Source organism: Vipera ursinii, assembly GCF_947247035.1.
Source record: "Vipera ursinii genome assembly, chromosome: 6".
Taxonomy (NCBI): domain Eukaryota; kingdom Metazoa; phylum Chordata; class Lepidosauria; order Squamata; family Viperidae; genus Vipera; species Vipera ursinii.
In genome coordinates, this window is record NC_139515.1 from 4494786 (window position 1) to 4512285 (window position 17500).

Here is a 17500-nt window from a genome sequence, read left to right on the forward strand (position 1 = left end):
GGGGAATACCCCCTCACCCACACCCACACACCAAATACAGTACATTTATCCTATATAAATTTATACTATTTATATGGCAATCGTATGAAATAATATGACTGGGCATTAGGCATCTATGATATATTTAAATTACTAATACTGGACTGTAACGTTATGCACACGCCCACATTTACCGTTGTATGCATTTTAGTACTGTGAAATGGATAGCCAAAGCAGGTGCTTTCCCAGGAGGAAATGGAGCTATTAATGAAAAGTAAGGCTGATAGTTATAATCCCATTGTTGTTGTTTTTTTCCAATTGTGCCATTTTTATAAAGGCCCTTATTTGAAGATTTCACCCTGGTTTTCAATCAAAAGGGTTGCAGAGCAATTTTAAAAAATCAGGATACAGTTTGCGTATCCAGAGGGGAAAAGAAGAAATGTTATTTCTTGCACAAGTATCTCCTTTACCTCATATTAATTTTCTGTCTCTCTACCTCTCTGTCCATCCATCCATCCATCCATCCATCCATCCATCCATCCATCCATCCACCTACCGTCTATCTATCCATCTATCCATCCATTCATCCACTTATCTATCTATCCATCTGTCAGTCTATCTTCTATCTATCTAGCTGTCCATCCATCTACCCACGTCTGTCTGTCTGTCTGTCTACCTATCATCTATCTTCATCTGTCTGCCAATCAGTCCATCTATCTCCCATCTATTTAGCTGTCCATCCACCTACCCATGTCTGTCTGTCTATCTGTCTATCTGTCTATCTATCTATCTATCTATCTATCTATCTATCTATCTATCTATCTATCTATCATCTATCTTCATCTGTCTGCAAATCAGTCCATCTTCCATCTATTTAGCTGTCCATCCACCTACCCATGTCTGTCTGTCTGTCTGTCTGTCTGTCTGTCTGTCTGTCTGTCTGTCTGTCTATCTATCTATCTATCTATCTATCTATCTATCTATCTATCTATCTATCATCTTTCTTCATCTGTCTGCCAATCAGTCCATCTATCTTCCATCTATTTAGCTGTCCATCCACCTACCCATGTCTGTCTGTCTGTCTGTCTGTCTGTCTGTCTGTCTGTCTGTCTATCTATCTATCTATCTATCTATCTATCTATCTATCTATCTATCTATCTATCTATCTATCATCTATCTTCATCTGTCTGCCAATCAGTCCATCTTCCATCTATTTAGCTGTCCATCCACCTACCCATGTCTGTCTGTCTGTCTGTCTGTCTACCTACCTACCTACCTACCTACCTACCTATCTATCTATCTATCTATCTATCTATCTATCTATCTATCTATCTATCTTCATCTGTCTGCCAATCAGTCCATCTATCTTCTATCTATCTAGCTGTCCATCCATCCACCTACCCACCTATTTCTCTCTCTCTCTTGCTACCTTTCTACCTGCTTACTTACCTACCTACCTACCTTCACTAAACATGGAATTCAAAGCTAAGCATGCTTTGAATATGCACCACAAACATGGTCCTTGTCACTAAAATATACATACATACATACATACATACATACATACATACATGTAGCGTTTCTTTTGTACCATCTCTAATTTCTGAAACCAGGTAACACTGCATACCTGCTGGTGAAACCAAAGAAAATATTTTCTGCACACAAGCAAAATAAAGAGAAAGAGATACAGAGAGCATCCCACATCAATTCTCTCCCTAACTTCTCTCTCTTCTTTCAGAGCAAAAGAAACTTCCGGGAAAGGATGTGTTTCTCTTCCGTCCCAGAAGCCAACATGCCGTCTGAATCTAACGTTACTGTTCGAGATGCCATCAGCGACGCCGACCCCAACATGTACCAGCCGCTGTCTTACCCGCTCAGCTTTCAAGTTTCCCTCACCGGATTCCTGATGCTGGAAATTGTCCTGGGGCTTGGCAGCAACCTCACCGTATTAGTACTTTACTGTATGAAATCCAATTTAATCAACTCGGTCAGTAATATTATTACCATGAACCTTCACGTGCTCGACGTCATCGTTTGCATGGGGTGCATTCCTCTGACCATCGTCATCCTTCTGCTCCCCCTGGAGAACAATTCTGCCCTGATCTGCTGCTTCCACGAGGCCTGCGTCTCCTTTGCCAGCGTGTCCACCGCCATCAATGTCTTCGCCATCACTCTGGACCGCTACGACATCTCTGTGAAACCCGCAAACCGGATCTTGACTATGGGAAGGGCCGTGGCCCTCATGACCTCCATCTGGATCGTTTCTTTTTTCTCGTTCTTGATCCCTTTCATCGAGGTCAACTTCTTCAGCCTCCACAGTGCCAACACTTGGGAAAATAAGACGCTGTTGTGCGTCAGTGCCAATGAATACCACACAGAACTGGGCATGTACTATCACCTGTTGGCGCAAATCCCCATCTTCTTCTTCACGGTGGTGGTGATGCTCATTACGTACAGCAAAATACTTCAGGCCCTGAACATCCGAATAGGCACCAGGTTTTCCACGGGGCAGAAGAAAAAAGCCAAAAAGAAGACCATTTCCTTGGCGCCGCAACAGGAATCCACCGAAGCGTCACAAGCCAGCGGAGGCCGACATGTGGTCTTTGGGGTAAGGACTTCCGTTTCGGTGATCATCGCTCTGCGGCGGGCGGTCAAGAGACACCGGGAACGCCGCGAAAGGCAGAAAAGAGTCTTCCGCATGTCGCTGTTAATCATATCGACTTTTGTTCTCTGTTGGACACCGATCACCGTTTTAAACACGACCATTTTATGCCTGGGCCCAAGTGACCTTTTGGTAAAGCTGAGGCTGTGTTTTCTAGTCATGGCCTACGGGACCACCATCTTCCACCCCCTCCTGTACGCCTTCACCAGACAGAAATTTCAAAAAGTTTTGAAAAGCAAAATGAAAAAACGCGTCGTATCCATAGTCGAGGCTGACCCAATTCCCAACAGTGCTGTGATACACAACTCCTGGATTGAGCCCAAGAGAACCAAGGCCATCGCTTTTGAAGACAACGAAGTGAGGCAGAAATGTTTGGTACCTCAAGTCGTTACGGACTAGATTCCCGTATCCGCAGGATTATTTTAAGAGGGGGCAGGGAAAGTCAAGGATAAACCACGACTGCCAAATACAGATATTTTGTTTTGTTTTTAAAAAAAAAAAGGGGTGGGGGGACAGAAAGCATAAGCCGGACTGTAATGGTTGGACAAAAATGCATTTAGACAGATCAGGGCTGTGTATTTATTTCCTCATTATTCAAAACGTGTGTTGCATGGCAGTTTGTTAAAGTGTAAAATCATGGTTATATTTTGTCAATACTCTGTCCTCTAATATACATTTAAGTAAATATTTTCTAACAAGAAAAGCCTTAAAATAGTGGTCACTTTTCAAAAATGCCCGTTTTGCTGTAAATACGTAAAGCTTTTTTTTTTTAAAGTTTGGGCCGGAGAAAAAGTGCACACCGGTAAGGCTTATTAGGCTGCCCTATTTTGGCACCGTATTCGGGTTTCTGATAATGAACCGAAAACTTTTTCTCAACTATAATTGTAAGCCTAAAATTATAGCTATGTGCCCCAAGTAATTACCAGCAGCTTTGCGAGATCAAGGTACGCTATTATTTCGAGCCGCAATATAAGCCTTTACAAATAATTTTCATCAGAAGTGTATTCTGAGACTTTTTTTTAAAACTATCTATATAAAAGTCAGCCTGAGAGAAGTTTGATTTTAAATAAGTGAAAGACTGCTGTACAATAAGAATTTTCTAAATTGTAATTATTTTTAATTCTTCCTAAATTTCTGTTTGGGTAACAGGAATGAATTTATCTACTGCTTGTGTGTTTTAAACGATTCTTTGAGTGCTTATATATCAATGTTTTGGTCCAGAAATGTGATTTTTATACACTGCTAAACTGCTTGTTCATATTTCTAAGCCAATTGGAGTTGATAAGCCAAAATGTTTTGCCAAATCAAAAACCTCAGTCCAAGACAAGAAGAAGTGCCACAGTTGTTTGGCTTCTTTTCCATATTAATCATATTTACTCATTTGTATCCTGCCTTTATTAGTTTTACAAATAACTCAAAGTGGTGAACATATCCAACACACCTTCCTCCTCATATTGTCCCCACAACAACAACCCTGTGAGGTGGGTTGGGCTGAGAGTCACCTAGCTGGCTTTCATGGCTAAGGCGGGACTAGAACTCACAATCTCCTGGTGATTGACCCAATGTTACCTAGCTGGCTTTCATACTAAGGCAGGACTAGAATTCACAATCTCCTGGTGATTGACCCAATGTCACCCAGCTGGCTTTCAGGGCTAAGGCAGGACTAGAATTCACAATCTCCTGGTGATTGCCCCAATGTCATCTAGCTGGCTTTCATACCAAGGCAGGACTAGAACTCACAATCGACTGGTGATTGACCCAATGTTACCTAGCTGGCTTTCATACTAAGGCAGGACTAGAATTCACAATCTCCTGGTGATTGACCCAATGTCACCCAGCTGGCTTTCAGGGCTAAGGCAGGACTAGAATTCACAATCTCCTGGTGATTGCCCCAATGTCATCTAGCTGGCTTTCATACCAAGGCAGGACTAGAACTCACAATTGACTGGTGATTGACCCAATGTTATCTAGCTGGCTTTCATACCAAGGCAGGACTAGAACTCACAATTGACTGGTGATTGACCCAATGTCACCTAACTGGCTTTCATACTAAGGCAGGACTAGAATTCACAATCTCCTGGTGATTGCCCCAATGTCATCTAGCTGGCTTTCATACCAAGGCAGGACTAGAATTCACAATTTCCTGGTGATTGCCCCAATGTCATCTAGCTGGTTTTCATACCAAGGCAAGACTAGAATTCCCAATCTCCTGGTGATTGAACCAATGTCACCTAACTGGCTTTCAGGGCTAAGGCAGGACTAGAATTCACAAACTCCTGGTGATTGCCCCAATGTCACCCAGCTGGCTTTTATGACTAAGGCAGGACTAGAATTCACAATCTCCTGGTGATTGCCCCAATGTCACCCAGCTGGCTTTCATGGCTAAGGCGGGACTAGAACGCCCCATCCTCTGGTGATTGGCCCAAGGTCACCCAGCCAGCTTTTACGCCTAAGGGAGAGCTAGCATTCCCTTTCACCCGCTTTCTAACCTGGTGCCTTAACCACTGGACCAAACTGGCTCTGATCTATCTCTGACCTTTCCCAAATCCCTCCATGTTTTAAAGACCTCGTTTGTGTTCCACAATAAAACTGACTCGGGGATTCTAATTTTGCAATGCCCAGCCCCGTTTCACATCCTTTCTAACATGCTGTGGGCTCAAAACTATCCAATGAGGATTATTTTGCACAGGATGTCGGAAAGCGTCGATCAGCACATATCTCAACAATTAATCCCTACTTCAGTGGATCCTCATCCGATTCAAAACAATACCTGCCTTGCTCCTTGCTCAAGGATCGAAATCCCGTTTCGGTTGGCGGAACAAAAGAACCCACTTAGCGCAATGTCCCGCTTATCGTTCTCTTGTTCTTTTACGTTGTCAAGATAGCACTCTTACTTTTTTATGCACCGAGCAGGTTCCAGTCAGTGTCTCTGAAATGGTGGGTTATTGAAATATCTGTCTGTAATCATTTTACACCACAGAGCCCCACGGTAGCAATTGCATTTTTTTTTTTAAAAAAAGAGCTTGACCGCCTGGTTTCAGACTGCTGAACCAGGGCAAGTTTAGATCCTGGGTTTTCAAAGGTCACAGCCAAAGATGGGGAAGGAGAACGCGGCCTTAAATAAACCAACTTTAAAAAAAGGAAACGAAAAACAGAGGAAGTCAAAGGGCAGACTTGATGGACAGCTGGGTCGCTTTCTGACATTAGTCTTCTACCTTTCTCTCATACATAAATTATAGATAGTCCTCGACTTACGATCACAATTGACCCCACCCCCCAAAAAAAAAATTTTTGTGGTTAAGTGGTACAGTTGTTAAGTAAGTTTTGCCCCCATGTTGCCCTCTTTCTCGTCACGGCTGTTAAATGAATCACTTCAGTTGTTAAGTTAGTAACAACCGTCGTTAAGTGAATCTGGCTTCCCCTATTGACTTCGTTTGTCGGGAGCTTGCAAAAGGGGATCACGTGACACACAAACACCCCGGGACGCTGCGACCATCATAAATATGAGTCAGTGACCAAGCGTCCAAATTTTAATCACGTGTCCACCAGGACGCTGCAACGGTCGTAAGTCCCCTTGTCACTTCGGTCAGTAAATGAACCGTCGTTAAGTCAAGGACTAACCTGTACGACGGAAGGCCACAAAATATTCAAATTTCAGGCATTCCTGGATGAAAGGAACGGTTTTGTTTAAGCGTTGTCTGAATCAACAGAGGTGCACAAAGACCTGTCAGGCGTTGAAAAAGAATTTCCTTCTATTTCGTGCTTCAATACCTGATCTGCTTTAATATCACTATGGGATGTACTGAAACACTCTGAATGATTTGGGTTGTTGGTTTTTTTTTAAAAAAATAATTCTTCAGTCCAGGAAAAAAAAAACCAGGCTAAAGTTTAAACTGGGCTAATGGAGAACTTCATCCTTTCGCCTTCTGGTGAAAGATTATTTTGTAAATTGGCTAGGACCGCAATGGCACCTTTCCCCGACGTGTTAACCCTCCCTAAGCCAGATATGACATTCTCAAAATTTCAAGGATATGTCCACTGGTCCGAAAGTTACTTATCCGTGCTGGGTTATCAGGCAAATTACCGTACCACTTTAAATTGCCTACATGATGGGCCTGATCATCAAGACACCGTCAGTGATGTCTTGCACGCAAAGTCAGCCCAAAGCCAACATAGATAGATAGATAGATAGATAGATAGACAGATATAGAAATAGATAGATGATAGATAGATAGATAGATAGATAGATAGATAGATAGATAGATAGATAGATAGATAGACAGAGACAGATAGAAAGATAGATAGGGATAGATGATTAGGTAGGTAGGTAGATAAGAGAGAGAGAGAGAGAGAGAGAGAGAGAGAGAGAGAGAGAGAGAGAGAGAGAGAGAGAGATACAGGTAGTCCTCTACTTACAACAGCTCATTTAGTGAACGTTCGCAGTTACAACAGCCCTGAAAAAAATTGACTTACGACCGTTTTTCACACTTGTGACCGTTGCGGCATCCCCATGATCATGTGGTCAAAACTCAAGACGCTTGGCAATTGACTCATATTTATGACGGTTTGCAGTGTTTCGGGGCGTTGTGATCCCTTTTTTGCAACCTTCTGCCAAGCAAAGTCAATGGGGAAGCCAGATTCACTTCACAACCGGGTTGCTAACTTAAGAACTGCAGGGATTCGTTTGTCAAGTGTGGCGAGAAAGGTCGCAAAATGGGGCAAAACTCACTTAACAAATTTCTCACTTAGCAACGTGGGCTCAATTGTGATCGTACGTCAAGGGCTACCTGCGCTCTTTTAGAAAGAGCACAGAGGAGAAGAACAACAACGATGATCAGGGGACGGGAAGCTAAAACATATGAAGAACGGTTGCAGGAATTAGGGATGTCGACTTTTAATTAAAAGAAGGACTAGGAGTGACATGATAGCTGTCTTCCAGTATTTGAGGGGCTGCCACAAAGAGGAGCGGGGTCAATTTATTTCCCAAAGCACCTGAGTGCATAACAAGAAGCGATGGATGGGAACCAATCAAGGAGAGAGGCAACCTAGAACTAAGGTGAAATTTCCTAACAGTGAGGACAATTAACCAGGGGAACAACCTGTCTCCAGAAGCAGTGAATGCTCCAACACTGGAAGTTTTTAAGAAGAGACTGGACAGCCATTTGTCTGAAATGGTATGGGGTTTCCTGCCTGAGCAGGGGATTGGACTAGATGACCTCCAAGGTCCCTTCCACCTCTGTTATTCTGTTAAAAAAGATAAAATGTTTGTTTCTTGCAAATGTTCTTAAACTATAATGCTACAAAACGTATCTGTTCGGAGTAAGGAGTGGGTTCCAGCATCTCTAATCTACAGTGTATTCTCTCCACAAGGGACCAGCAAGAGCATCCACTGTAGCAGCTGGTGGTACTCTGTTAAGTAGGAACAATGTGGCTGGAGGTGTAATTGAACAATCACAAATCAGAAATTCCAGTTACTCTAAGACAGGGGTAGGCAACCTCGGCTCTTTTATGACTCGTGGACTTCAACTCCCAGAATTCCTGAGTCAGCATAGCATCTTAACGATATGCTTAGTGAGATACATAGCTATTTATGTTCCAGGCTGCCAAGCTGCACTCGGATGCATAATTTAATCACACGACTAAGCCACAGCTTACAAGTCTTATTCTCAAAGAGCCCAGATCTTGCAGCTTTGCAAAATATGTTTGCTGGGTAAAATGTCTTACAAGTAGTCCACAATTTACAGCCATTCATTTAGGGACCATTTGAACTTACAACAGCCCTAGAGAAAAGAGACTTAGGACTGTTTTCCAGCTTACGACCACTGCAACCTTCCCACAGTCCCGTGATTAAAATTCAGAAGCTTGGCAACCGGTTCATATTTATGACGGTCGCAGCGTCCCGGGTGTGTGTGTGTGTGTCCCCTGATCCCCTTTTGCGACCTTCTGCCAAGCAAAGTCAATGGGGAAGCCAGAGTTACTTAACAACCGCATTACTAACTTGGCAACCGCAGTGATCCACTTAAGAACTGTGGCAAGGAAGATCGTAAAACAGGGCAAAAACTCACCTAACAACTGTCTCCGCACACCAACAGAAATGCTGGGCTAAATTGTGGTTGTGAGTAGAGAACTACCTGTGCTATCCTAAAATGTTTTCCTAATAAATTCCCGAAAGATCGGGAAGATTCCTGTATTATAGGCAGAATGTAATGAAGCAGTTGCTTGAACTCTACGCATGTGGATCCGTTCAGGTGGTGTTGCCAAAGCCCAATTGTGTTGTTGTTGTTTTTTAAAAAAACCAACAACCATGAACTAGTTCAAAGAAAGTAGTGATCACATTCCACAGAGGCTCCGTTAGAAAACACGGAAGGGTGTCAATTTCATTTCTGTGTTGATCTTTCCTAAGGAAAACCGCCAGGAACAAAATGGATGGCACGCTCGCAGAAGGTGCTAGTCAGTATCCGTGGGATACGGTTTAAAAAAAAAATCAAGATGGCAGCCGAGCTTTTTATACCCTCTTGACTTTTATTTTTAACCATGCTCTCTTAGATGCCCCGATACCCCCTGTGATATCATGGCTGAATTATTTCCTAAGAGGGTCAAAGAAAAATAAAGAAAGATGTTTATGTTTTTTACAAGGTAGGAGAGACAGCGGTTCAAAGAAGAATATTCTTTCATTACACGTAGTAAATTATGAGATCTAAGGAAAAAGCTCATACTGTACGCTCTAGCAAGTCTCTGGTTAATTAATTAATGAGCCAGAGTGCCTTGGCTTCCGTTTTCAAAAGTTCATGTTCCAGAATAAATTCTATTCTGATGGAAGACAAAATATCTGTATTAAAAGTTTGTTTTGAGACAATCTAAAAGCTAAAAACTAGAAAAACCTAATCCCACGACGGGTTCCCTTTCAACAGAGCAGTGAGTAAACAGCTATTTATTATTTAGATTAAGCAAAGCCATCTTAATTGGCTTTTAAAGGAAAATTAAAATTTTAAGTTAATTTGTAGAAAATTGCACCACGAGGAGCAACGTTTTCCCCAAAGCCTATCGAACAGAGTTGCAGGACCAGAAAAAGAGCAAGCAAGCGACGAAACGTTTAAGATTACTCCCTTCACCGTTCACTGCAAATGGGTATCACCCCAGGATTAACTTGATTTAAGACAATTAAATTGGATTTGTTGAAAATGTGGAGCCCCCCCCCCCCGCTCCGGGGCTTTCTCGTTACACCCAAGTTTTAAAAGTTTACAATTCAACACCATCCCCTGCGTCAGGCGCGTTAACTTTGATTCAAGGTTTTTTTTCTTTTCCTTCCAAACGTTCTTTTTTTGCCTAAGAATCTGCAAAGTGACAAAAAGACAGCCTTGCAATTCTAATCAGCGTGAGCTGCCAGTTTTCAGTGACACCACATCAATAATCCCCAGTTTAAAATGAAGGCCGCTGGAGCCGAGAAACGGACAAAGATGAGCAAGCTCATGATCTTAAAAAAAAAAACTCACCGAGTTCATTCAGACTTTGAGCGGCTTTGGTGATCTCTCGGCTTCCACCCTGAAGTTGGCCTTGAAGCCTTTTGCTGAGGTACAAGATGCGAATTATCCTCCTCAGCAAGTCACAGGCAGCCTTGAGAAGGAAGGAAACGTCGATTAAACCTGTGTTCGTGATTGTCCAGCATTTAAGGCATCCCGCTGGGGCGGGGGGGAAACCTGCACGTCTACTGGACTCAGAATGTCAGCTCTATCCCACTGGGGTTCATTTTTATTTTATTTTTTATCATTCTTGTACATTTTTATTAGCTGATCCAAATATGAAATACAAAGAGAAAATTCAAAAAAGCGATAGAAAACCAGGAGGAGGGGAGGGGAAAGAAAGAAAGAAAGAAAGAAAGAAAGAAAGAAAGAAAGAAAGAAAGAAAGAAAGAAAGAAAGAAAGAAAGAAAGAGAAAGAAAGAAAGAAAGAAAGAAAGAAAGAAAGAAAGAAAGAAAGAAAGAAAGAAAGAAAAAAAGAAAAAAAGAAAGAAATGAAAAGAGGGGGGAAAGAAAGAAAAAAGCTTTCCGCTGCTGACTCTCTTTAGCAAAAGTAGATGATCAGAATGTTACAAATCTCAACTTTTTACTTTAACACAACAGTATACGCTAGCCACTTCTATAACCACAAACCTTTCTAATTAGCAAAAACAAAATCAAAGTTTTGGGGGTTTTTTTGTTTTGGTTTTTTTTTTGTTTTTACTGCAAGCAACAAATCCAGAAGCAATTCCCAAATAGAAACAAGGTAAAATGAGGACCCAGATTGTTGGGGGCAATTAAGCTGACTTTGTAATAATGCCGCTTGGGGGGGGCTGAAAGCCCTAATAAGCAGGCATATACATAGAATGAAGGCTACTGCTAAGCTTGTAAGCCGCCCTGAGTCTTCGGAGAAGGGCGGGATATAAATGGAATTAAAATAAAATAAATAAATAAATAAATAAATATAGTCTCTTCTTTGGATAAAAGAATCAGTTTAACCATCTCTGCTTCTCCTTGCTGTGGGGAACAATACGTGTAAATTTTGTTTATTCATTAATCTTTATCCTAATTCATATTAAGGGAATCCTCTATATTATTTCAATTTTTTTTTTAACCCTAAAGGGAAAAACACACTTTTTCTACTTTTGATATTTTTTTGTTTGTCGTTGTTGTTAGTTGCGAAGTCGTGTCCGACCTCTCGCAACCCCATGGACCACGTTCCTCCAGGCCTTCCTTCCTGTCCTCCACCATCTTCTGGAGTCCATTTAGGCTCAGACTGACTCCATCCAGCCACCTCGTTCTCTGTCGTCCCCTTCTTCTCTTGCCCTCCACCTTTCGATATTTGAGTATTTTTTAAAGTTCGTAAAAGATCGATCTTTTCTAAGCCGAAAGATTGATATTTCGCTAACTTTAAAAAAAAACCCACACTCAAATATTATACGTACAGGGATTCAGTCCGCGCCTTGATGTAATCCAGTGGACATTCTTGGCAAACCCTGCCATGAGGGCTTTTAACAGCGAGCCACCTTGCCAGGACGGAGCAGCGTTTAGTCCTAAATCCGTCGTGAAGGACTTATATAGACAGTCATAGACACAAGGACATCATAAAGGTAAAGGTAAAGGTTCCCCCGCACATGCGTGCTAGTCGTTTCCAACTCTAGGGGCCGGTGCTCATCTCCGTTTCAAAGCCGAAGAGCCAGCGCTTGTCCGAGGACGTCTCCGTGGTCATGTGGCCGGCATGACTGGACGCCAGAGGCGCACGGAGCGCTGTTACCTTCCCACCGGAGTGGTCCCTATTTTTCTACTTGCATTTTTTACGTGCTTTCGAACTGCTAGGTTGGCAGAAGCTGGGACGAGTAACAGGCGCTCGCTCTGCTACGCGGCACTTGGGATTCGACTCGCCAAACTGCCGACCTTCTGATCGACAAGCTCAGCGTCCTAACCCACTGAGCCACCGCGTCATCATAAATGTCATCATAAATGGGGCTGGTGGTCATCCTTGAAGCCCTACATGGCACAGGGCCAGGGTATCTATAGGAACCACTTCCATATGGACATCTACCTGTCCTACTACGTTGGTGAGGGTGGGGACACGCTCCTGGCCCCTTCCCGCAATGTTGTTATCTGATGGGAGCTTGGAGGCGAGACTTTTCTGTGACAGTCCCTGCCCTATGGAGCACTCTGCTCCCAAAAGTTTGGCAGGCCTCCAGTTTTTCTTTCCTTTCCCTTTTCCATTTCCTTTCCTTTCCCTTCCCTTCCTTTTCCATTTCCTTTCCTTCTCCCTTTTCCATTTCCTTTCCCCTTTCTTTCCCTTCCTTTTCCACTTCCTTGCCTTTCCCGTTTCTGTTTCCATTTGTTGTGATTCAGGGTCAGCCTGTGGGTTCGGCAGTTGGGTCGGACGACTCAGAGGAGGAGGAAGAGGGGGGTGTTGAAAAGCTTGCTGAGGGGGTTGGACAGCTTGATGAGAGCCCTCAGCCAGGCCCCTCTCATGTGGTCACGAGGCAGACCCAGCTGTGTGAGCCTGACAGCGTGGATGAAGATGACCCACAGCTGGCCCTGTTCAAGGACGCCCGACGCAGGAGGCAGTCAGTCAGGAGTAAACAGAGGAAGGCAATGGGGCTCCTCGGAAGGAGGCAGAGAGAAGCCACGCCCTGAACTGTATTTAAAGGGGAATGCGTGGGAGGGCTGGTTTGCTGAAGGCAACCGCTTGAAAAGCTCCTGTTTCTTGGTTTGTGTCTTGTTCTATTTGTTTTTGTAGCAATAAATTTGGCAGGCGTAATTCCAGCCTCTTGCCTTCTTGTAAAAGGGGTTGTCCCTGCCTTTTCTGCAGGGCCGGTAGCAGGCTGGTACAGAACACCATTTCTCTTTCCTCTCCTTTCGCTTTTCCCTCCCTTTTCTTTCACTACTCCTTCCCTTCTCCTTTCCCATCTTTCCCATCCTTTCTCTTCCCCTTCCTCATTCACAAGGAGACCAACAGCAGAGCAGCCTTCGCTAATCGGCTTTCGGTTTCATTTTAAACCAGGATTAGTAGCTCATCCAAACTGGCCAGGATCAGAAATCGCAGCCTGATCTTATTTTGTGCGCCTCGCACGCAATTTCAAGATCAAACTACAGAGATTAAACACCAAACTCCAAACATCAAACCAAGTGGATGCCCCCCCCCCCAATTTATTCCTTGCAGCAATACTTTAAAAGCCGGAGCTTGTTCATCAATTACTAGCATAGCGTGACTTTCAAATACATGTCAGGGAGAAGTGGGACCCAACTAGCTTTCTGCTATTAAATCTTCAGCTCAATGAACTTGCTTAATGACTTTAATTATGTGTATAGAGGCAGCAGTGTAAATCATTCACAGTATAATTGCGGTTCTAAACCCATTCAGTGTACAAGACGTGTGGACTATACGACGAGAAGATTTGGATTATGTTCCTCGGTGCCATAATGGCTCTATTTAGTTCCAAACCAGTACATTTTAATTGTTACACCACTGAATAAATATGCAATTATTAGCAGAGGGGTTTCCTTCTATGGTAATTAACATCATGATTTTATTTAAGGCAAAGCATTTTCTTCTTTATATGTAATTTAAATTTGAGTAACTAGCTGGCCGAAGATGTGTAAACATACCGGTCACCTAGAGGATGGGAAAACATCAGGAATATGGAAAATGAACTATGCAAGAATTACATTCTATCAGGTTTTCCAAGATGGCTGCATTTGAATTCTACAAATAGGTGAACGACGCGGGTTGATCTTTCCTACATGTTTTTATATCTGATACAGTCGCCTTCTCAAAGATGCAACGGCTTGAAATGCAGGCACTTAAAAGATTCCGGCCATAAAATTATTCTAAAAGCAGAATTTCATTAGCTGCTTTTAGTCACATATAAGGAACGTTTGCTGGAATTGGGAATGTCTCGTTTAATGAAGAGAAGGACGAGAGGGGACAAGATAGCAGTCTTCCAATCTCTCAGGGGCTGCCCCAAAGAAGAGGGAGTCAAGCTATTCTCCAAAGCACCTGAAAGCAGGACAAAAAGCAACGGATGGAAACTAACCAAGGAGAGAAGCAACCTGGAACTAAGAAGAAATTTCCTGATAGCCCCTGGACTGCCCCTGACCTTTGCTCGTTTCGCCGAGATTTAAAAACTTGGTTGTTTGAATTGTCTGGCCTGGACTGAGGGATTTTAAGTTATATTAATTAAATTAAATTAAATTAATTTTAAATTTTAATTTTTAATGTTATCTTAATTGTGGGCTGTATTAATTTTATTTTATTTTATTCTCTCTTTTGTATTGTTTTTAACTTGCCCTGTGAACCGCCCTGAGTCCTTCGGGAATAGGGCGGTATATAAATTCAACAAATAAATAAATAAATAAATAAATAAATAAATAAATGAATAAATGAATAAATAAATAAATAAATAAATAAATAAATAGTGAGAACAATTAACCAGAGGAACAACCTGCCTCCAGAAGCTGTAAACACTCCAACACTGGAAGTTTTTATGAAGAGACTGGACAGCCATTTGTCTGAAATGGTGTAGTATTTCCTGCCTGAGCAGGGGGTTGGACTAGATGACCTCCAAGGTCCCTTCCAACTCTATTATTGTTACTGTTATTATTGCTTTTCATTCTATACCGGCTGCTTGCTGGTTTATATGAGGATTTTGGCCCTTCAAAGGCCGAAGAGAATCGGCGGTCCTGGTGTCGCAAACCTGGCACATCAACAGCCGAACAAACAATCTGGCAAGGAAAACAACACGAAGAAAAGAGAGTCCTGTTTTGTTTTGTTTTTTACCTAAAATTTACCTAAAATACTCTACCTGGTTTCGTCAAGGTTTTCTGTATTTTATAACATGCTTTACAGATCTTTCAGTTATGGTAGCCTCTCAGGAGGAGTTTAGAAAGGGAAGTACAGGTGGTCCCGGGCTTAGGAGCAAACAACATAGCGCAAAATTTCTGTTGTTAAGTAAGACATTTGTTCAGTAAATTTTGACCCGCTTTGAGACCTTTTCTGGTTAAGCGAATCGCGGCCGTCGCAACGGGCTTCCCCCTTGACTTTGCTTGTCAGAAGGACGCAAAAGGGAATCACGTGACCGCGGGACGCTGCAAACCGTCGTAAACATGAGTCAGATGCCAAGCACCTAGATTTTAACCATGTGGCCCTAAGGGTCGTTAAGTGTGAAAAATGGCCCTAAGCCGCATTTGTCAGTCCCATTGCGAGCTGGAACGGTCCTGAAAGGAACTGTTTAGCCTCGAGGTACAAGGAAATGGCGACCTGTGAAAGGAAACACCGTAGTTTTGCTTTCACTCCTTGTTGAGGCAGCCCAGAATGGGATTAATGAAAAACGCCCTCCGTCGTTGAAACATGGAGGCTGCTTGCAGGTTCGGTGGGGAACATATATTACAGCTTTCAGAGCTCCTTCCAAGCAAACAGACGTCAAGGAGTAGATCGAGCAGAATAAAATGTTAGGACAAAGCTATTGTTAAAGCTCTGACAATGGTGGATGCAGTTGGACGGATACGGGTAAAATACAATTGTGTTGAGCTTGCTAAACAAGCCTGAAATGGTAAGGTTTCTCAATTTTGCTCAGTTTAACCACAATTATCCCGTCTTAGGGAAAATATCAAGGGGGGGGGCTGGAGTTTTTAAAAGCGCTAAAGGGAAAGACAGCGGAACTTAAAGAGGGTGCAGAAAGAAAGAATGCGTTTTTTATAAAGCCTACTTCCTCTACTCCTTATTTACTACAGGTAATGCTCAACTTACAACAGTTGGTTTAAATGGACGTTCGAAATTACAACGGCGCTGGCAAAAGGGGCTTAAGGACCGTTTTTCACACTTACGACTGCTGCAGAGTCCCCGTGGACAGGGGATCAAAATCTTGGCGATGGACTCATATTTATGACAGCCGCAGTGATTCCCCCTTTTGCGACCTTCTGATAAGCAAAGTCAATGGGGAAGCCAAATTCATTTAACAACCAGGTTACTAACTTAACTGCAGTGATTTGCCTAACGATTGTGGAAAGAAAGGTCATAAAATGGGGCAAAAGTCACTTAACAAATGTGTCTCTTAGCAATAGAAATTGGTGGCTTTTTTGTGGTCATAAGCCGAGAATAGAATAGAATAGAATAGAATAGAATAGAATAGAATAGAATAGAATAGAATAGAGTAAAATGGAATGGAATAGAGAATAGAAATAGAAAGAATAGAATAGAATAGAATAGAATAGAATAGAATAGAATAGAATAGAATAGAATAGAATAGAATAGAATAGAATAGAATAGAATAGAATAGAATAGAATAGAATGGAGAATAGAAATAGAAATAGAAATAATAGAATAGAATAGAATAGAATAGAATAGAATAGAATAGAATAGAATAGAATAGAATGGAATGGAATGGAATGGAATGGAATGGAATGGAATGGAATGGAATGGAATGGAATGGAGAATAGAAATAGAAATAGAAATAGAAATAGAAAGAATAGAATAGAATAGAATAGAATAGAATAGAATAGAATAGAATAGAATAGAATGGAATGGAATGGAATGGAATGGAATGGAATGGAATGGAATGGAATGGAATGGAATGGAATAGAGAATAGAGAATAGAAATAGAAATAGAAAGAATAGAATAGAATAGAATAGAATAGAATAGAATAGAATAGAATAGAATAGAATAGAATAGAATAGAATAGAATAGAATGGAATGGAATGGAATGGAATGGGAGAATAGAATAGAATAGAATAGAATAGAATAGAATAGAATAGAATAGAATAGAATAGAATAGAATAGAATGGAATGGAATGGAATGGAATGGGAGAATAGAATAGAATAGAATAGAATAGAATAGAATAGAATAGAATAGGGAATGGAATATAGAATATAACAGAATAGAATAGTTGGAAGGGACCTTGGAGGTCTTCTAGTTTAACCCCCTGCTCAGACAGGCAATCCTATACCATTTCAGACAAATGGTTGTCCAATTTCTTCTTAAAACCTTTCCTGTACATAAAGAAAGAAAGCTTCTTTTTATAAGGCTTACTTCCCACTCCTTACTACAGTCTACTGCTAGGGCTGAAAAAAGTGACAATTATGCCCATGAATCATAATATAATAGCGTGAAGCTGGAGAAAAGAGGTCACTAAATCTGAGATGCCGGGATTTTTTTGACCAAAAACTCCCCCACAACCTGTCAACAATTAACGATGATTGACACCTAGCAATTTTCAATATTATCTCAGGTTTAAAAGAGGTGCTGGGTGGATATCCACAATGCTAAATACTATTTTCCGTTTGGTTTCCATGAATCCCAGAAAATGGCATTTTATGTGTAATTCTTGGGAAGTGAGGAACAAGAA

At 41.8% G+C, this 17500-nt stretch overlaps 2 protein-coding genes across 5 annotated transcripts in view; one reads left to right on the plus strand and one right to left on the minus strand.

Annotated features, from left to right (window-relative positions):
• COG5 (component of oligomeric golgi complex 5) overlaps positions 1-17500 on the minus strand; it is a 137202-nt gene that overhangs the window by 103042 nt on the left and 16660 nt on the right. For all 4 annotated transcript variants that reach the window (XM_083366259.1, XM_083366258.1, XM_083366260.1 and 1 more), the window contains exon 6: positions 10135-10255. In XM_083366259.1, the coding sequence (XP_083222385.1) occupies positions 10135-10255 (121 nt within the window). The remainder of the gene's footprint in view (positions 1-10134; positions 10256-17500) is intronic.
• Positions 1742-3040, plus strand: GPR22 (G protein-coupled receptor 22; the record flags this gene model as incomplete). The annotated part of the gene is made up of 1 exon (XM_083365335.1): positions 1742-3040. One exon carries the CDS (start codon positions 1742-1744, stop codon positions 3038-3040), a length of 1299 nt encoding a protein of 432 aa, XP_083221461.1.